Source organism: Varanus komodoensis, unplaced genomic scaffold (assembly GCF_004798865.1).
Source record: "Varanus komodoensis strain SLA01 unplaced genomic scaffold, ASM479886v1 scaffold2, whole genome shotgun sequence".
Classification (NCBI taxonomy): Eukaryota; Metazoa; Chordata; class Lepidosauria; order Squamata; family Varanidae; genus Varanus; species Varanus komodoensis.
This window is the reverse complement of record NW_025335568.1, coordinates 65808183-65830318: the sequence shown is the minus strand read 5'-3', so window position 1 is coordinate 65830318 and position 22136 is coordinate 65808183. Positions and strand designations below refer to the sequence as shown.

The 22136-nt window shown below is 43.8% G+C and overlaps 1 protein-coding gene across 5 annotated transcripts in view; it reads right to left on the bottom strand.

The window, feature by feature from the left end:
* SPTBN1 (spectrin beta, non-erythrocytic 1) overlaps positions 1–22136 on the bottom strand; it is a 209551-nt gene that overhangs the window by 20226 nt on the left and 167189 nt on the right. For all 5 annotated transcript variants that reach the window (XM_044429615.1, XM_044429617.1, XM_044429618.1 and 2 more), the window contains 12 exons: positions 20867–21091; positions 20598–20687; positions 19253–19531; positions 15786–15916; positions 11732–11936; positions 10080–10454; positions 7957–8201; positions 7225–7363; positions 6392–6476; positions 3439–3635; positions 2118–2221; positions 1782–1845 (listed from right to left, as the gene is read on the bottom strand). In XM_044429615.1, coding sequence (XP_044285550.1) covers positions 1782–1845; positions 2118–2221; positions 3439–3635; positions 6392–6476; positions 7225–7363; positions 7957–8201; positions 10080–10454; positions 11732–11936; positions 15786–15916; positions 19253–19531; positions 20598–20687; positions 20867–21091 — 2139 coding nt within the window. The remainder of the gene's footprint in view (positions 1–1781; positions 1846–2117; positions 2222–3438; positions 3636–6391; positions 6477–7224; positions 7364–7956; positions 8202–10079; positions 10455–11731; positions 11937–15785; positions 15917–19252; positions 19532–20597; positions 20688–20866; positions 21092–22136) is intronic.

Here is a 22136-nt window from a genome sequence, read left to right as displayed (position 1 = left end):
GTAAGCAACTGCTACTGGGGAAAGGCAAAGATGGCTCTCCTTCTGTTCCCATTATCACCATATTTGTGTAACGCTTAAGCTGAAAATGATGATTTAACAATTCAGAATGGAAACAAGCCATGGCTGGGCCATGCCCGCTTTGCTTCTCCTTCATAGCAGCATGTAAACAAATCAGGAGCAGAACAGGCTCATACAAGATCCAAGCCTGGTATTAGGGTTAATTATACCCAAAACACACAAAGCCAGCTTTAAACCATGGTTTGTCATTACTTTACAAACCCTGCTTAATTAGATGCACTTAAACATAGTCCAGGGTTTGGACCTCACATGAAGCAGTACTTCATGGCTTGTTTACTCACTTTCATGAAGATGGGCTGCCTACTCTTACCTACTCCCAACTGAGCACACAACTTGTTCACATTGACTGAGTTCAGATGAATTAATAACCAAAACTCAGGATAGAGTATGGACTGAGCATCTGCTGTAGTGGGTTGTTGTTGAAACATGGGTTATTGTGTTGTCTGAACTCAGTTGAGATAACAAACAGAGATGAACAACCTACAGGTCACAATCTAGCAACAAAGCATGGGTTCTCTCGTTGGGTTGTTCATGGTTAACAAATGGCTGAGTTCAGATAACATGACAACCCATGTTTCAACAACAGTCCATGGGCTGATGATAGCCAGCACTCACCCTTTGAGTGTGAGTTACCGTGTTGTCTGAACCCTGTCATTCTGGCTTACTAAGCCAGAATCTGGTACCTAAAATGATATGACAATGCAGCCTGTAATTGTCACATAGGGAAAAGCTTTGTGGGGGTCCTGCTCAATTCAAGAGGGCTTATGACATTCTAACAGATTTAAGGTTGAATCTGAAATCTGCTCACTGTTCCAAAATAATATATAACCACAGAGTAATGGTGGTGGCTTTGACAATAAGTGAAGCCACCAGCTAGACAAAAGCAACACTGGAAACCCTTGTAGAGACAGTAAGAAGAAAGATCCAGTTGTCTGCTAATTTTGCATCATCTTGCCATTTAGTGTTTATTGTCAGTTCATGGGTTCATTTCACTTGGAATGCTTAACAACTTACTAACCGCTTGACTTGTACCCTTGGTGCGGCTGCTCCTCCCTTCCCTTCTCCTTTATCACTCCCTCCCCAACCTCTTCTGCTGAGTGCCTTCAGTCTGTAAGCTCGGATCGCGTGCATAATGCATCTGCTGAAAGTGCATTTGGTTCGCTAGCACTGTGCGACTCAAACCTGTTAGCATAGCTAGAAGCATCATACCTGCCAAGACTCTACTTCTCGTCTTCCATTAGGATGAAATCGCATTACATTTCAATTACTCACATAAAGGGATGGCTTTAAGCTGCAAAAATCTCAAGGCTATTAGCAAAATGAAAAACTCACAACAGAAGATCATGAAACAAAAGCTTTGTCGCAATGCACCCAAGTGCCTGAAGGCATCCGAAGTATTAGAATTAAGGCAACATATATATATATATATATAAACATGTATAAAATCAAAGAGCAGGCTGCTGTGGAGGGGGAAGGGGTGTGATGGCTACTCGTTAAATAAAGTTGCATGGATTGGGGTGTGGAGGAATGAAGCTATAAAGGATCTCAGAGGCAAACAAATCAGAGACAAATGGAAAGAGAAGTAGCCAGTGGCCTCCTGAACATTGTTTTGTGTCTCAGAGTCCAGACCGTGGCCGGTCACTAGCTGTCCATCTGCTATTAAAGTTTTTGTAGTTTTGGTAGGTTTGGGAGCGATAACTAACCCGGGGAGATTCCTGGTCCGGCGGCAAACCGTTCTGCGAGACCTGTTCTCCTTTTGTGCCATCCCTGTAGAGAGAGGAAGCAGAAGCACAAGGGTAAACCTTTCGGATGGTTTCTGCATCAGCGTTGTTGCCACTGTACCTGCCAAGGTCCCAAGTGGCATGGGGCAGAGGGGAAGCGATTCAGGGACAAACACTCAATTCGTGCAGGACGGTGGCGGCCAACACACAGCCCTCCTGGTGTGGCTGGCTCCCAAGCTGGCGGCGCCTGCATGCAGCTAGGAAGCCACACAAGCTCTGCGTCTCCCACTTCCTTTCCCAGCTCACCCGCCTGCTTACCACTGCTGAGGCTCCTCTCCAGTCTTGGGGCTTGGCTCCGGAGAAGGAGGCTGCCTCTTCCGCTCTTCTTCTTCTTGCTGTCGACGTACTTCCAACAATTCCAACTTGGGAGTGGGGAGAGGAGGGATTCAGGAGAGGTTTGAGAAAAAGACAATGTTAGGTCCTACTTGAACAACAACCTAGGTAGAGACAGGTGACCATCTCCTCCCATCTCTCTCTCTCTCTCTCTCTCTCTCTCTCTCTCTCTCTCTCTCTCTCTCTCACACACTCTCACACACACACACACACACACACACACACACACACACAGCGTATTAGAGAGAGTCTTGGAAATGCAGAGCTATTTCCTAACAAAGGGGAAACAGCTTGGCTTATTTCTTAGGCACTCCAAACTTAACACCCATCCTTTACTGTGTTTCTGATGATGGTCCATCTTCCAAGGGCCATCCGGGGCTTTTTGTCTTGGAGCACTACCAGACCCTGGACAGAAGGTTCCCTCCCCTCCACAACTGCTAGAGCACTGCGGTCAGTGCAGCTCAGGTCACGAAAGTGTTGTATAATCCTGCAGATACTGAACCCCAAGCCAGGAAGCCTTCCCATGGTGAAGGAACTAGACAAAGGGTCTTCTCCATGGTAGCACCTCACTTTCTGAATGCCTTCCCCATCCAAGCTCAGCTGAAGCTGTCATGTGCATAATTCTGATGCTAGAATAAAGTGTATTTATTTGTCCAGGCATTTTAATGTTTTAAGGCTAGTTTATACCTAATCTACTTTGCTGTTTTTAGGTTCTTGGTTTATTTTCATTATGAATATTGTTTTACCATCTTATTGCATTGCATCTATGATATATTAGTCCTTTCTTACATCTTGTATGGGGTCCTGTTATCCACTGGAGTGAAGAATAGTTACTGAGAAAATGCGCCCTCCATTTTCTGTTGGATTATTGTTTACTGAAAGTTCTTTTGAAACATGCATTCAATTAATCTGCAAGAGATTTTAATTTTCTGAAATGATTTTAAACCCAAGGGTTTAAAAAGGCTGCAGATGGCCAGCACCTTGCTGGAAGTGTCATTATCTGCTTTCACTCACGCTGGACGGAATGCCTTTTCTGAGACAATCTGCCGTTCCATAAGTATGCAACATTAAATCACAAAGTATGCTTTTTGCTTCAAAATTAGTGTTATTGCTCTTATGTACATTTAATTGACCTCATCTTTTCAAACAAGCAATCTACCACAACCTATGCAATTATTTAAGAGTACTTAAAACAGCTGAAACACTTGGGTACAAAGAACCCAAGATGGCTCCTGCAGCAACTCACCGTAGTAAGTCTTTCAAGCGCTGCGAATCTTTCATCCCAAGTCGCGGCAGATTTCTCAAACGCTTCATGCCTCTTGATGAGTTTTTCCACTTCATCCACACTTTGTCCTATCTCACGACTTGACAAGTACGGCTCCTGCCCTAGTAGCCAGGCCTCAGCAACACTTGCATCCCTTGAAAACTGGTGTACTTCCAGAACTAAATTGAAGTCAGAAATATTTGTTACAATATTGTTGTAAGCCGCCCCGAGGCTTTTTGCGAATGGGGCGGAATAGAAATTGTTTAAATGAATGAATGAATGTTTGATGCTTAGGGCCAGCAAGTACTACCCGAGAGACTTAGGTTTCTTATGACCCTGTTTCCATAAAAGCACTGTACACCATTCTTCCTCAGTGCAGGTTCCTTGGCTTGTTTCATCAGAATAATACAGAACAAGTGATTTGGAGAGCTCTTCTGCAACCACAGATAGCTTTCAACCCCAAGGACTTCCCCATGATGGGCACAGGAAGTTTTTTTTTTAATTTTATTTATTTTTAAAATGTATATACCACAACCTATAGCCAATTTAGGGCTCTCTGGGAATGGAAGATTCCGTTAAAAGCCAACAATGGTGAATGAATAGCCTGCATAATGAGAAGGCATGTTCCAGGAGGACCATCAGGACCTGGCTTTCCGTTAGGGAATCCCAATTTTTTGGGGTCAGTCGGCACGTTTAGAATTCTGCAAGTGTGGTGGATGCTCCCACAAAATGGCTGCCATGGTGGGCAAGGCTGCTCAGAAAACACACATAACCAGAAGGCAAACTGGTGAGACTGAATGAAAAGTGATGCACCCAAGAACTGAAATACGAGGCAGAAGTAGAGTATGAACTTCAAGGTGCGTTACCAGTCCTTATGACTCTAAATACGGACAGCAGGGGTGGCCCACTCATCTTTTTGCCGTCTGCCACTCTCCCAGCGAAAAACAATTTATTTTAAAAACATAAAGAGATGTTTTCTTTTTATAAACATAAAGAGACGCTGGAAATCCCAGCATGCGTATAACGTGCACAAAGCAATTATAGCAGTACCATCGTAACACTGAAATACTACCTACAACACATATTTATTATTATTATTAAATGCTTATGCTGGGATCTAACACACAATTGAATTTGCTGCAACAGACTAATGTGGCTTGCCCTCACTGATTTATCACTAATTTCTAATGCATTATTTGTATAATTATATTTTTCTCCATCTTTTTTGGGGGGGCAGGAGATGGTAGGGGAGGAATCATCATCGTCAATTATTCCGTTGAGCCTGACTCTTCGCCACTCTATGGATCATTGCTTTCCATGCCTCTCTGTTCGAAGCAATGAATGAAAGCCTCTTCACATGAAAGCCTGCGTGCTATTTTTTGTTGCTCATGAGAACCACCTATTTGCAGAAGTAATCTAACACTTGAGCTGGTCGCTAAAACATTTCAGCAATGTTGGCAAACTATGGCTCTTCAAAACACATTTCAGAGAGATGGTAACCATGGCCGAGACTGTGAGCTCTTGGATCGTGTCTAGTTACACATACCTCCTGGGCAGCAGAATTTAACTTAGCATAAAGCAGCTTTTTATGTTTCTACGATTCTGTGGGTGAAAATGTAGCTTATAGTGATGAGTGGTGTAGTGGGACCCGGGCTTGGAGGGACGCATTGCCAGCACTCCTGATTGGCTGGGATGCTGATGCCTGTCGCCATTTCCCTTTGAGTTCCCAGCTCCCTCTGAACTGATATGAGGTATCACTGTTGTAATGGGAACCATTGTGGGGTGGTTTGGCTTTGAATGAGCAATCATGATCCAGTAACATTTTGAAAGATGTGCTAAAGCTGGCTTGTGGAAATACGTCAGTGCAACTCACGGCCTCTGTTTCTCCCTTCTCCTCGGGGGTCTGACAATGGGGGCTGTCAGCATGAGCGCCCACACTTTGAAATTTATCATTACACCAAAGAAGGTGATGTGTGAGTGACAATTGATGGGTGCAAAAGCACTGTAATGTTTTTACATGTCCTGACGGATTACAAACCAACCATCTCTCCATCGGGGATGTGGAAGTTTAAAAGAAAAAAAATCTAACTGGCTCCTGTCTTAATAGCCTTATTACCTTGAAAACAGAAGATAATATTTGCTCAAGATATGAGGGACCCTGCCTCTTATACTCCATAGCCAGTGCTATACGCCAGGATAATTTTTTGTGATAGTGCCCCAACTCGGGTATTCCATCCAAGATGCGGCTGGAACCTACTCTGTATATTTTTAGGCACCTGTTAAAAACTTCTCTCTTTCATAAGCACTCTAGTGAGTGAGCTGTTTGATTCACTGTTTAATGGTTTTTAATGATACTCTTTTTCTACTGCCTTATTTTTTATTTTAATGCTGATTTTATTATGTATTTTTGTTTTATCATGGCTATTTTAGTATTCATTGTTTAGTTTTATGTTATGACCAATTATATTGTTTTAATCATGTTGTGAGCCGCTCAGAGAGCCTGTGGCAAATGGGGTGGCATATACATTAAATAAATCAATAAATCCTTTTCCAGATCCTTCTTTTTATTGTCTGTTTTCTCCTGCAAGGAACCCAAGAAAGTGTAAATGGTCTCTCTCTTCCCTGCTTTATCCTCTCAACAACTCTACAAGGTAGGTTAGACTGACAGTGAGTGACAGGTCCAAGGTCACCCAAGGTCACCCCATGGTCAAGTGGGGACTAGAACTTGTATCTCCCAAAGACAAGTCCAACCACTAAACTAAACTGAGATGTACAACCCAACAGGGAAATCATACTATGGATTAAAAGAACAAAACTGGTCTTTAAATACAAGGCCTTAAATGTCAACCCCATCCATGAATGACAGCAATTTAAGAGAAGGGAGGGAGGGGGAAAGGTGGTATTATTCTTTAAACAGCAGACAAGAGATCCTTACTCAGTCTCAACCACTCCCATCTGTCTTCCCATTTGTCAATCATTTCTTTTCTCTTCTCTGTCAACTGCAATAGCTTTTCCTTGATCTGAAAGGAATTAAAGGAACATTAGGGTCACACAAGATGACGCTTCTCCTCCTCTTTAGGCTGTGACAGAGCTGCTCTTCTTAATGCTCCCAACATGTGGCCACATGGTCCTAGTGCAGGGCCTCTTCTTTTTGCTAAAATTAAAAGCCAAATTTCTAAGCTTATCCTCTGCAGATCTGCATAGTGTGCACCCCAAAGACACAGCAAACATTAACAGAAATCAAGCCTGATGTGACCAGACCAGAATAAGAGTAAGAATCAAACAAACCCAGTATCACTGCCATACACCAGTTCTGAGACTCTGACCAAAAACAAGGAGATTCCTTCCTGTAATAACCTAAGAGGAGATGTGCTGATCAAGTCTGCTTAGACACCCTCTGCTCTGATGTTCCAACATGAACTAATCCCCTGTAAACGACCTCCGAGTCGTTTGGTGGCCATCGCAACATCTTGCAGCTGCAAACTCCACCCTTTTAACTTAAAAGAAGTGCTGCACTATTATGGAACTAATGATTTATCGGGTTATTTGTTACTATTTTTAACATTTTTATTTTTGTAGGCCACCTTGATCAACTATGAAGAGGCAGCATATAAACTCATTAGACAGACAGAATGTAAAGCAGCCTGGAAAAGGCAGAGGTTTAAGAATAACTTCATTTAATGCAGGGAGCTTTTCACATCTGACGATGCAGTTCTTACATATTGTCTTCCAGACCATGCTCTCTTGCAGTTACAGAAAGCACAGTACCTCTTCTGACGCATAGTGCTTCCTTGCCAGCAATGCTTTTCCCAGTTCAATGCACGCTGTGAAGCTGTCATTACGGGCATCTATTTCTGCTTTGATCCCCTGGTGATTGTTCATCAGCAATTCAACAGAGGAAACATCTCTAAAACAAAATGTCAATGGTTCAGAAAGGCATACACCAAATTTATAACCAAGCATGCAAGCACAGGTGAGCTATCTCCATGCAGACTTTGCAAAACAGCTGTTTACAAAAACCACGAGTAGGACATGAGTGTGACAGCACCCATGTTCCCCAGCAACTGGTGTACATATGCAGACAGCCACTAATACTGGATGTAGCACAGAACCACTGAGGCTCTTGCTTTCCATGAACTGGTTCAATCCCCTTATAATCCCATTCCATTATGAAAATCATGTGCAGGTTTTGTGCAATCTATCAATGATTTTCTAGCCCACTGTTGCCAGAAGTCTAGGTGAGGAAGTAATCGTATTGCACCATTTCTGCCCACTTGTAGGGGCTTGTTCCCATTTTACAGATGAAAACTGAAGCTCAAAAGCCCATGTGTTCCTGGCTAAGCGTGGATTTGAACTCAGGCCAACCTCAAGTCCAGTTCAATCCAGTACCATTCAATGAAAACTCAACCTCTTAAGAACATGAAGGGCTGCATCTGCAGAAGTCACTTTAACGCAACAAGAGGCCTACCACCACCGCTTTTGCTTATAATTTCATTTTACCTTGGCTTCTCTTGGGCTTCAATCTGACGAATGACATCTTCCATCCAGAGCATGAGATCGCGGACCATGCTGAAGAAACGGAATTTGTCCCCAGTATCTACTAGCCTGACCCTGCGTCCCTCACAGGCATCAAGCAAAGACTTCCACGCCTCCAAAACTTCATTTTCACGCCTCTGGATGTCATCGGCCTTGTCTCCAGCATAGGCGGACTGAAGGCGGGCCGCATCCTCTTGTAGCTGTCGCACCTGGTGTAAGAACGATGGATACATCTCAGCCAAAGCAGCTTTGACACCAAATTTCCACACATATCAGCACACTTTGCTGCAATGGAACCCTATCCAGTAGTACATGCAGAAATCCGCCTCTCCAGCATCTGGGTTCTGATTTAAAAAAACATCAGCCAGCAAGTTTCTCTCTTTTATGATTGCAAAGTTATGCAGCAAAATATATGGGCAATACCTGATGAAATCTCAGAACTGCTGAAGATTCTCAGAGAGGCATCTTGTTCACTGGATGAAGAAAGCTGGGAGCTGGAGAATTTTTTTTTCCTGTCTAAACATGCATAGGGTTGTGCTCTAAGTTATGCAAAATAACTATTTTCTCTCTTGCTTAATTTAAACAATTTATGTAGCCTGCAGGACCTCAGTCTCCTCTGTGCAGCAAGCTGATTTTTCTGACATCACACTTTAAGATTCATGCTGGTGGTTTGATTGCCATGATTAATTAAATGCGCCTTCCTTCTGATCCTTAATTATAAATTATAGCTCAGTGAACATTCAAGTGATTTCCATGAAGGATGGGCCAAAATTCCATCTCCAGTTTCCAAAGCAATCTCCCTCCACCTAGCATAAAAAGGGAGGCCTACTTTTCTGCTGTGCTCCTGGGAAGAAAGCAACAACAGACCTTCAGATGCTTTGTCAGATTAAGTAAGGTAAGGGACAGCCCACTATGAAAAATTCAGGGAAATGTTCCCTTCCCAAAACACAGTAATTGTGAACAGGGGTAGTATTACTCCTACTTGCCCAATACATTGTTGAAAAAAGAGCTGCCCAAACGGTTTGGCACAGCTTTAGCTTGCACTACCAGGCACCCAGATTTTTCACTAAAACCTCAAAAAAACGCAACAGTGGATTCATGAAGAATCTGTGAAATTACAAGGAACACAAGGACACAATCCTATCCAGTTCAGCGTATTTGCAACCATGGTTGGCCAGATGGTTGGCCATAAAGCAGTGGGAAACTCGTGGTCCTCCAGGTATTTGGCCTGCAGCTTCCCATCAGTCCTGCACAGTGTAGTCAATGCTCAGGGATGATGTGAGTCGAGGGACAAACCTCTGGAGAACCACAAGTTTCCTGCCCCTTGAAATAAGACCTTTCTTCCCTGGCATACTGCCACACTGGAGTTCCATCTAGCTGTTGCAGTCTCATCCTCTCTTAAATTAGTGGGGCCTGCCACATTTTATGGCTGGGAATTCCTTGATGGTATGTGTGGTGTGAATAAGTAAAGAATCCTGGTTTTTTTGTTTGAAGTTCTGTTCCCCAACCTGGCACCCACCCTCTGTGTTGAACTACAACTCCTATCAGCCCCACCTAGGCGGGGGTGTTGGGAGTTGTCATCCAAACCTGGTGGAAGGTACCAGGTTGAGAAGGCCTGAATTCAAGCAGGAATGCTGAGCCTCTTTCACCTCAAGGCCCAATTCCATTTCAGAGAAACACTTCTAGGTAGGCCTGAAGGTAAAAGAACTGGGAATAAATGGAAAAGGGGCTAGAAATACAAAGAATGCCAGCATATTTTACGCTAAAAACCTTACTGCCTGTCAATAAACCTTAGGATAGGCATTTCAGTCTTTTAAAGCTGCACAAATTATTGGTGCTCAGCTACCTGGGAACCATGGAAGGCCAGATTTGGGCCTAGGGGAGTCACATTTGGTTCCTTGCCCTGAGAATCTGCGTATCTTATTTAAAAGGATGCCGAGCTGGAATTTTAGTAAACTTCATGGGGTGTAGAAAGAAAAGGAGACAACAACCCTAAGAAATACAGAGTATTCTTTCTCTCCCATTCAGTAGCATGCAGATCCCTGTGTTCCAGGGACTGTGATAAATTGTCGGTTTGGAATGCACACCTGTGTTCCTAAGGCCTGGATGTCGTGCTCAAATGTTGTATGCATCCTCTGTAAGGTTTCCACTGTGTTTTGATCTCTACCAAGCTCCTCTGGCAGTTTCTTGTGTTTGTCCTGTATTCGTCCAAAGATCTCCTTGGCATCATGGTAAAATTTATGCAGTTCATAAGAGGCTGCAAGGATCTGCGTTCTCGTGTCAATGAGCTCCAAGAGGTCAGCCCAGGCTTCATTAAGACCGTCCTTCCACTCAGCAATGGTGGCAGCATCAGAATGTCCCGAATTGATGAGCTCATCTGCCATGTGGTTGACGGTATCGACACGCTCCTGCCCAATGTTTCCGGTGTCTCGGGCAAATTCACGGAACCGCTCTTGCAACATCTGGAAAGGGGGAGGTGGTTACACAAATGAATCAAGATGGCAAACTGGAAGTCAAAATTACATGGAGGTAAGCCTGCCATTGTCAAGACTTCTTTGTAACAATATCAATGACATTCAAAGGGAATCAGAAACACAGAGTATCTCAAATTATTTGGATCTTTTGCAGTGTAGCATCTAGGCTGGGTTTAGGACAGAAGGAGCCTTGGCCACCATAATGGAGGATGTAGATCAAAGAATGGATACCAGGAGTGCACACCTGTTGGTAATTCTAGACCTCTCAGCATCCCTGTTGGGTGGCCATGCAGCCTCTGATACTATCAGGTATGGAATCTTTCTTAGTCATCTAGCTGAGGTAGGACTTGGAGGTAGAGTGGTGGTTGTGCTCCCATGGCTGGAAGGACACAGCTGGCCAGAAGACAGTTTTAGGAGGACTTGCTCTTCTTGTGGCCCTCCTGTTGCCACAAGATTCTATTTTGTCCTTTACCCATTTTTTCAACAACATCACATATATCAGGGTTGGGCAACCTCTGGCTCCAGTGGCAGTGGTGGCCCATGTTCTTCTGGGCCCAAATTAAAGTGCTGGTGATCCTGCTCGAAGCCCTAAATGGCTTGGAAATGGGTTATTTGAAAGCTCACCTGCAACGATATGGCTGTGCCACAGAAACTGTGTGTACCTGCCCCCCTAGCAAACTTGGTGAGGTTGACCAATGTAGAGATAAAGAAATCCTGCAGAAGGGCCTATGATGCAATGTGACCAGGGCTTCTCGCTTGCCTGTTCTGAAAGAGGCCTTAAGAATGTGGATGTTGAAAAATGAAAGGATGCTCAGTTTTAGTTTATAAACAGGAATATACATTTATTATTTTAAATGAGTTATGCTGCTGTTTTGTTTACTGAAGCAGCTTTGTTGCAAAAGACATGTTTATTTTACACTGGACTCAATGGGAATCACTTCCAAGTAAGCAAGCATGCACACTTGATCTGCAAAAGTTTGCTCAGAAGTCCCACAATGTTTAATGGATCTTATTTCCATAAACATCTGCATAAGGTTGCAGCTTAAGAAACATTTTCTATTTAATTCAATGGGATTTTCTTTGAAGCAAATATGCTTAGGGTCATTCTGCATCCAAACTTCTTAAAAATATGGACTGCAAGGTTTCATTTTTTATTTTTGTCTAATATATCCAAGTGTTCATTTTAACCATGGACATTATATAGGATGTGTGTTGCCTTGCACCGCAAAGAAAGAAATATGAAACTAGAAGTCCAGTCCACTTACCGTCACATGTTCATAATCTTGCCCCAGTTCGTGGGATCCAGCGACTACTTCCCTTTCGGCAATCCATTGCTCCAAGTCATCCACTTCACGGTTCAGCTGGAACAGCCGGTGCCTCTCGTCAAGCTTGCCCCTCCGTTCCTCAGACAGGTCCTTCAGGCCTGCATACAGCTTGTCCACCTTGGACTGCCTCATGCTGATACGCTCACTGGAGAGAAGGAACCGTCCTAATTGGGTTGTGTGTATTTGTTTTCATATACACTGTATTAACCTAAGAGGAGCCATGCTGGATCACAGAAACATACAGCTGTAATCATCTAGTTCAGTCCCATCTCACAAGCAGGTTCTGTGCTGGCGGGTGAGGCTACAGCATCCCTGTCGGGGGGCCATGCAGCCTCCAAAAAAGAAAAACTCATCACTTCCTGGGGCAACCTGTTCCATGATCAGGAACCTAGGCTCAGTCTGCATCCTGAAGTGGTTAGCCAAATGCCAATGGAAATCCCGCAAGCAGGGCATGAACACTTCCTCACCCTGATGCCCATGTTCCCCAGCACACTGCCACACATCCAGGAGACAGGAAGCAGTCACTGTGACTACTTGGGTAAAGACCTTTTTATTTAAACATCATTTTAATTGTTAAAATATATGATCTGGCCAGGGCAACTTCTTCTCCCTTCTCTTTTCTCCTCCTATATTCTTTATTTACTTATTTTATACTGTTAATTTTAATTTTATATTATTATGTTTGTATCTCAGTGTATTTTTTTGTATTTTTGTATTTAGTGGTAATTTATTATGTTCTATTGTATTTCAATGTATTTTATTGTGTTGTAAGCCACCCCGAGGCTTCGGCAAGGGGCGGCATAGAAATATTATAATAATAATAACAATAATAATAATAATAATATTCTCCATGGATTTGTCCAATTCCTCTCATAAAGGGACTGGACAAATTCAATCCATCCAATTCTTCAGATATTTTCTGGGGAAATGCAATTTCTGTCTGGGTAATTGATGAGTATATTTCTTATTTCTTTGATTTAGACATGAATGGGACCTATGGATACTTACCATAGGCAGAAAGGTCTACATAATTTCATTCCAAATTCATTTTTAAAGAAATATTTAATAATACTGTAAATTTGAAAATTCCTAGCTAGATAAGCATTCCTATTCATTTTACTTAGGAAAAAAGCTGTTTTATACTTTATTGTTGTCTTTTAAAGGTTCTAATGGTAACACATGGGTATAAGTGACACTTTTAGGCTTTGTTTGCTGAAACTTTTGTTAAAAAAAGATTAGATTTTTTGAAAAGCGACACTGTTATTTTTATATGTACACATTCTTTTGATGAAGGCAACCAAAACCTATTAGAAAGCATGTATACTGATAAAATAAGCTTAACATACACGTGCACGCATAGATTTTTCTATTTTTTTCATATTATCTAATATTTTAAGTCCATTAAATATTTGTATTGTCTGCTTTATTTTAAACTGTTTCATAGCATTTGGGGGGTTTTTAACTGCTTGCATTCCACTTGGTAGAATTAATTATTGGGCAGATTAGAGATGAGATAAATAAAATGAATAAGGGAGCTCCCAGCCACTCCCCAGCCCTGTTGCACCAGCTGCTCTCCGAGATCAGGAACGGGGAGGAGACTGGAATAGCCAAGATACAAGACATCTTGCAGCTAATCCAGCCTCCTTCCCTCCCTCCCAGAGACAGATGGACAGAAAACTTTATCGAGCAGAAAATGCAGGGTGAAAGGATAGGAAGGTAAGATGTGCCTCTGTTGTCCCTCCCGGTCTGCACTGAGAATCTGTAAGCCTCCAAGTTTGTAGGGAGACAGGCATCGGATTAGGATCATGCCGTAATAAATGTCTATGTGTGTTCACCTGTTTCTGTGTCTATCTCTATTTTGGAGAAGGCCATAAGGTGGCCTTGAGGACGAAGCACCCCTCGCTTGCATTTCTCAGCAGCATAAACAGTCACGGAATAACTGCCTTCTGTACAAAATAATAAATTCACATCACTTCCCTTGCCTCTTACTTCTTATGATTGCTGTGGTCCTGCTGTATTGCTCACCAACAATTCAGTGAGCCCATGGGGTCCCAAATACAAGGTAAGTATCCCTGATGTAGCTCATGAATTCCAGCGGAGCTATGCCTGTGCACAGTTCCACCGATTCCTGACAGTCACCGGCTATTAAAAAACAGACACAAAGTTCACAAAATCCAAATCCTTCAAATTCTGTGGGCTGTTCTTTCCATGGGAGAGGCATTAATGTCCCTTCCAGACAGAACAATCTAATGTTACAGCTCTTCCCATGACCCAGAGGAAGGATATGAACCTAGCAAAGGCAGCAAGGATTTCCGGCAATGTTGGACACTACTGATAAACTGATAACCCGCATCCCTAATCCCTGGACTTCTTCCAGGTTGCAACTTCCAAAGGAAGCCAATGAGATTTCAATGGATGTATTCTTATTTCCTGTCTATTGGAGCATATGTTGTTGGCAGATCGTCCTGAAATCCATACAACACAAATAAGACAGAGGAAATGAAAGCCCTTTTCCCTTTCAATTTTTCTGCTCTGTTTTTGCTGGATTACACCATCATCTGTCAAATGTATGGGCTCATGAATCATGTACAGTTCCACATGTCTTGCTGTATTTGTATACAGCTTTTTTCTTCAGTTGACACTCATCCCTCCCATTCTCTTTGTTTTGCTCAGTTGCTTTCTAATTCTGAAAAACATCACTGTCCGCCTCCTGATTGTCCCTAGCCACCAAATGGTGCCATTTCCCACCAGGGCTTGGGGAAATCTCTCATCAAATCCCGCCTGGAAACTCCCCTCAACCATCTGTCTAACCAGTCAGCAGACAGTGATGCTGCAAACTCTATGCTCTTTATATTCATTATAGGAATTTACATTGCACCTGAAAGAAATCATCCGATGCTCAGGACGTGCTCTAATAAATTGTAAGTACAATTCAAAAAGCTTTCAGAAACATGGTTATGATGTAACTTATTTGCATCCTGGCTCAGTAGGGCGTGATGTGATATTCCATGCTAATCTGCAAGTTGTGTCTCTTTCGATTGCCCTGCTGCCCACAGGAACCCAAAGGACGCGATCAAACACAACATTTTCCAATTTTAAATGAAGACAATTCTGCATAAGAAAGTCAGCATGGCACAGCAATAGGCCTGGGTCTCAGGAGATCTGGGTTCTAGTTCCCACTCATCCGTGAAGCCCTTTGGTGGCTCTCAGTCTAACCTACCCGACAGAGTTGTTGTGGAAAAGAGGAGAGCTCTGCCTTGCCTGGAGTTGCTTGCAAGAAACAGGGCAGGATGTGATAAAACATATGAGCCACAAAAAGTCTTGTGGCACCTCAAAGACTAACTAGTTTATTATGGCTATTTGTTTGTGGATTAGAATCTGCTTCATCCAATGTATGAAGGGTTATGCTGTGTTGCAGGTACCTCCACCCAGCGTATCAGGGGGTGGGGTGGGGTGGGCAGGGATAAACAGTGAGGCCAGAGGAAAATGAAATACAAAAAGCACAGGCAGTAACCATCACATTATTAATAGTTCTCCATGAGATCCAAACTCAGGGAATTGTGGTTTGTTTAAAGCATAAATGCTGAGAACAAATCAGGATCAAACTATAGTTTTGGATCCTAGCTTGTTCCTGGGTCCGGATGTTACAAGGAACTATGGTTAGTTTGCAAGTGAAAGTTTTAATCCTTTCCACTAGTGTGCAAAAGAAGAGGAGTGAGGAGCATCTGAGATTAAATCCTGAGTAAGCCTGTTCACACAGCAGGAAACCATATTTCCTTATGGGGTCAGCATCAAACATTTGTCCAAGCCTACTGCTTGTTTATTAGTTACAGCCACTGTGGGGCCAGTCAGGGTGGGATGGGGGAGGTCTTAGAAACAGCCAACAGGAAATACACTGAGCTCGATGGAACTTTGTTCAGAACCAACACAGCAGTTCTTACAAATCCTTTGGAGGAAAATAAAGGAATTAGAAATATAAAAAAGCAACAGCCACCTCTCCGGATGATTGTCTGCCACCAAAGTCCTGCTGGTCTTGGATAACTGATGCACCGTCTCAGCATAGTCTTCTACAGCCTGCTCCAAAATCTGGTGTTTCTTCAACATGGAAACAGCACTTTGTTCATCCTGAAGTGTCAAGAGAGAACACCATCATGTTCTGTATGAGACATGGCAACAGAGGAAGTCACCCCAATGTGAAAACAGTGGAAGATGAAAATAGAAGAGAATTAAAAGAAAGCCAGTGCTTTTTCTGTTGATTAGCTTTGATTTGGTTCCTAGGTTTGGTGGGACTAGAAACACCTTACAGGGGTGCTAAATTACAGATCACAGGGAATTCATCCTGAACCCACACTCCAATGATGCCAAGCTGTACTGTTGTGGACGGGAGCTCTGATCATGTGCTTTGATACTGGCTACCCACCAGAATGTATGCAGGCCAATGGGCCAGCCATGTGAAGTGACTCGTCAGTGATAACATATGCAATCTCGAAGTTCATGAAATCTTGTTAATGCGAGAAGGTTGTATAAATGATCCGACACATGTGACCTGAGTGGCACAGACAGCAGGAATCCATGATAGACTTGAACAGAAGAAAGAGACAGAAAGAGAGGGAGAGAGACCTTGGGCACAGGTGTTATGGAATCAGGCCTAGACTTCCACCTATTTGTCCCACAATGCTGTCTATTTTCTATTTCAGTAGACTAAATGTGTGTATACCTCAAAACAGAAGGGAGAAGAAGCTATGCATGTTCTTGAATGTATTCTGGACAGGCACATGGATCTTAACCTTGGTACACGTGTCAAAAAGATTGGCTACCATCAACTTCTTTAATACAGATACTTATATAAAGGCAGTACTCCCAGTCAAGTTTACAATTTTCTGAATGTTTCACTTCAGGATACAAGAATAATTTGCTAATTTGATGAAGAAAATGTTAAGGGCATTTGCCCCCAACCCGCAAAATTGGCTGAATGGTACAAACTAAGAAAAAGCCATGGGAACCCAAGGAAATGAACCCAAGTCAGAAGGCAGATTATCTGTGAGTAGCTGGTAGTGCCAAGTTATAGCTCACAGATTCCCTACTATAACTGACAGAATCACAGCAACCAAGATGAGAACCTGGTTCATTCCTAAGGGCGAATTACAACCACAAGACCAACAAAACACTTGCTAACCATTGGGTTGTTTGGCCCCTAAAACAACCCATAACTCTGGGTTCACATGTCAGGATCACAACCAACGAGTTGGCTGCCTGCAGGTTGTTGAGTAAAAGCAGAAGTGAGGAATGCGCGGGAGGCAGCACACCGACTCACTGCCACTCGCACATGGCAAATTTTGATTAATTAACACGATTACATGCCAACTGGGTCAAACTGAAACAAACAGAGGGGTCACAGAGAGTTTTAAAAACCTGCATATTTTTAACTAGCTGAAAAAATGTTCAAAAACTGAGTAGACGTGGGATCTCTTCTTGGTGCGTCCTAAAAATAGTGCTAGAATTCATGGTTGGTGAAGCAGAAAAGAAAGGGCAGTAGACGAAGCGGGGAATCGAATTCCCTTAAGTAGTGCTTTCGATCGCGTTCTACATCTGACTCCAGCAAGCGCTCACGGACAAGCACAAGAGCTTGCGGACAAAGGGCAGGTCTGCACCGCTTTGCCTCAGCCACGCCGTGCTGTAGCCTGGCAGGGCCTTTTGTGCACACGCAGAAACCTGCAACGTTCTGAACATGCCTGTGTGGAAGCTCGTCTCATATACGTACGTGTTCCATCAACACAAATCATGCCAGGCTGTTCAGAGATGTTGGTGAAGGGGAAAAAGGAAATGGACCAAAGCAGGAAAGTGAAATCTTTTAACTAACCCAGCAAAAAGAGAAAGGGCATCAATGAAGCATCGATGCTTGGCGAAATGGACCACGGATGCTTTGGAACGTGGTTTGCTGCAGTGCCTGGCAAAGTATTATATTTCACTCAGCTGCACTCCTCAGGCAACAGTTACCTGATTGGGAGAACCTTAAAGTGTTCTTCGCTTGTGTAGATGTTGGTGTAATAATTATTACACTTCTCTCGCTTTAGCACTGGGGTGAATTAAGAACACCAGAAGGCACTTTATACTGAGTCAGACCATTAGTATGGACAATACTGAACGAAAGATACTGAAGGGGGTGGGTCTCCTGAGTTTATGCAGGAGGTTTTTCTCAGCCCTAGCTCGAGATGCCAGGAAACATACCTGGGTCAGAAAGAGCCTTCCATACTCTACCACTGAGCTAGGCTCCATCCTCTAACACTTTTTCAGTTGACCTGGCATAGGGCTAGTTCAGCCAGTGTCAAACTCTTGTAGCTGTGATGGCTTTTTGCCCAGGGCTGGCTCAAGCAGGCACGTTCCTCCACTGAGGTATGGAAGCCCAAGGGATAATCTGAATGCATCCACGGGTCACCACATATGCAACACCACAGATAAATCTTTCAACGAAGGCGATACGGTGCCTTCCCATGGAAGCAATTCATGGGTTTAGTTGTCCAAGGAATCTGCCTTGTTAGACAGTGAGCCCACCTATCCCAGAATGGTCTGCTCTGATGGCTACTGGCTTCCTAGGATCTCTGAGCAAGGTCTTCCCCATCCCATCAGCTGTCCATTTACATGGACACGCTGGAACCAAACCTAAGACTTCTGCATGCACAGCATCACTCTCCATCGCTGAGCAATGGTCCTTCCATGCAGAGATGTCACTTGGTACCCCTGCGTGTGATGACTGTAGCATTTAAGAAAATGAGTAGCCCAATTCCCCTGCAGAGGGGTATGTTTTGTGGCGCTGCATCTGTGAGAATCTATTCATGTATGCAAGTTGACATTTGAAGTCCTAGTAGTCATAGGCTTAAACAACATGTCTAAACGAGTCCATAACACAGAGCAAGTTGGATTATATGCATGCATATGTGAAACAGACCTAAGGAACCTGAGGATCGGAAACGCTATTTAATTATTAAGTTTCTGTACCTCCCAACAACCAAAACCCCTATAGGAAGGAGATACAACAGGGGTGCAGAATCTTAGGCCAAGGGCCAATCAAGAGGCCATGCCTCCTTCTCCGGCTCCACTGCCTTCACACCAACCACCAACTGTTTGGTGGTTCCCAGCTTGTATGCAGCTTTCCTCCCATTCTAATAGGTTGAAAGGTCTCTCCGAATTCTTGCTTACTCACAGGAAGAGTTTCAAGCTTGAAAACAATTTTCAGACATATGCTCTCTGTCTTCTGTCAGTCACTGCCACCACTGCCATGAGGCTCACAAGAGCATCTCCAAAATGCTGAGGATCAGCTATGGGATATTTAACAAAGATGTCCTGGCACAGTGATAAAGTAGCTGTTCCCAGGGACTGAGAGGAAGTCAAACCGGTCAGCCTAGTTTCCAGCTGGCAGACGTAAATGGAGGGAGCTCAGGGGCCCATGGGCAGCGCACTTACCTTGGCCTTCTCTTCTGACATCATGTAGAGCTCCTGCTCACTCATCCAGGCTTCTGCCTCAGCAGCATCGAAGTAGTACTGTTGGGCTTTGTGGGACTCCTCCAAGCGCTTGTGGCGCTTCTCCGTCTCCTCGAACAGGAGGTTCCAAAGCTGCCGCAGGTCTGTGAGCCGCTGCTGGATCGCTTCGGCGTTAAGGCTGCTGTCTGTCACGATGTTTTGGCTCCTCTCGAAAATGTCATCGATACGAGGTTGGTGTCCCTGGATTTCCTTCTGAAGTGTCTAATGTGGAGAAATTCAACACTTAGCACTGGAAATAGCTTAAAAGCACTTCAAGGGAAAGACAGTGGGAAGTCATCCAAGAGGGCGGACTCCCAGAATGCTCCGTGGCAGTTTGAGAGCAGGCATTTTCTGACTCCTCTTAAATCATTCCAAATTGATTTCAAGGGGTCACGGGATGAAATCAAGAAGGCGCTCTGCCTTGGATCCCATCCACACAATACAATCAGGACAGGACTGGCAGCCCCATGGAGAGTGTCTTGCCTTGCAGCCTTATCAGTGAGTACCACACATTTACTCATTATTTATATTTGTGTCCCACCTTTCCACACAAACAGCGCCCAAGGCATTTTTGCATGAGTTGCCACGTCAGTAGAGCTTGCTAGCAGAGGAAATGATAGTGCGAGCGAACAGGAAATGCAATTCAATGGTGTGTGTAACATGGAACAGCTCCCTAAGTGGCAGGTGGAACCGATTCAAGGAATGATTTAATTTATGTGATCTCTGCAGCATAGAATTAGTTTATTCTATGCTTCCATCTCAGGTGGTCCTTTGAGTGCATTTACTGTAGCACTCACTGATGGGACGGAATCTCACACATGGTTTAGCACCATGTGGTGCTAGTGAGGTGTAGTGGTTAAAGTGCTGGACTGGGACTTGTGAGAAGTGGGTTGCAGGCCCTCCTTGGCCATGAAACTCACTGGGTAGTTTTCATTCAGGCACAGAATCTTTCCCTAATCTACCTCACAGGGTTGTTTTGAAAATAAAAAGGAGAGGGAGACTAGGTAAGCCACCATGGATTTCTTGCTGGAAAAAGGCGGGATGTAAATATAATAAATGGATAAATAAATAAAATGTGAAGTCCCTTGAGTGCCTATGGATGAGACTTTTATAGACTCAGTTCCAAACTCTATAAAATGGGCGCAGCAGCTCTACCAAACTGAATCACAATACCATCTGAACGTTTTGAGAATAAGATTCTCAGTGTAACAGATATGCCTTCTGATCTTGACTACCATAATAATGGGTTGGGGCAAGTTATGGAAATTGGTCAATTTTATTCATGTACCTGATTCTTCTTAATTAACAACTGCACCGTCTGGAGGTTGTGACCATGATCTGTAGATGTGGCAATAGGCATCCTCTCTCCAACCCACAGCTGGGGAAAAAAGATACTGTTAGATAAATAACTTAATAAATATTTACCAGAAATAAAAGTCTGACAAGAATTAAAGGATGCTGTGAGAACAGCACTACAAGTAAGCAAAAAGGCATCAGAGAACAGGAACCTTCAAAGAGTTCCCAGCAAGTGTGACTTAGAGCAGCGCTTGAACTCACAATTTCATCTTCCACATCCCGGTTGAACTGGTGGATCTCCTTGGAGGCCAACAAGTGGGCCTTCCTCTCAGTCAGTGGTTCCAGCAGCTCCGTGAACTTCTTCTCCACAATGAGGCGTTTGCCATCAACTTCATCAGTACTCTTGCCCTCCTGGCTCAGGGCCTGGGCCTGACTCTGCAGCTCCTCGATCTCCTTCTTACGAACATCCATTTGGTTCTCGAGCATCTAAAATACCAAAGAAGAAAATGAGCATGTTCACAAAGCAGCCTCCTTCAATACAATGGAACTTGGTCATTGATAAGGCCCCACTGACAGCCAGTTTTCTGTTGCTTCCATCAGCATGAAACAGGAGGGGCCATACCTTTGTGCCAGAGCACCTGTTTGGCACACAGAAGGTCTCCTAGGCTCAAAGAGCATCTCCACGCAGGACTAGGAAAGACCCCTGTTTGCATCCCCAGAGAGCTGCTGCCACTCAGTGCTGCCAATACTGGTCTAGATGGACGAAGAATCCAACTCAATAAGGCAGCTTCCAAAGACCCAAATAGCATGTTCTATTTTCCTTAAAGGCACATCCCTTTATCCCAACAACTCAAAAGTGTAATGTTATAGAAGCAAAAGAATATACAAGTTACTGATGTTAAGCCCACCCAGTTCATACTTCTGCTTGTTATGAGCAGAACTCAGTACACTTAGGAAAATATTTGGCAAGACTGCAAGCGAAGGGGAAGACTGTTAAATAGGAAGCAGCCAACTGCTCTTCCTTTCTGCCTCCCTTAAGTGGGCCTGGTGTACAGAAGACATTAAATGGGTTGGACTTGAGAGTCTACAGTGAGAGTCAAAGGAAGAAGTTGCAACTTTTTCTAGTGTTATACCACGAGTGAAGAAGCCACCTGCATTCAGACCACGTCTGAGAGACAGAGGATGCAAGATGCTTAGTTAGGTATTTTACACGAGGTTTCGTTCCATGAGAGGGAAGGTCCCTCTGCCTAACTCTTGGGGATCCTCCATGCGCCACAGAGTGTCTGACTCTCTGTGTAGCACTTTCATGGGGGTGAAGACGCTGTTGTAGGAAGAAGGGTGCAGGGAAACCGACTTCTGCCAATGCAGTTGAACCAGAATAAATCTAGATATGTTGTTATTACCCGCCATGTCAACGCAGACTTTTGGTGACCCTACGAATGAAAGCCCCCCAAAATGTCTGGTCCTTGGCACCCTTGTTTGGCCATTCCAAGCTCAAGACTGTGACTTCTTTCTGAAGTCCACCCATCTC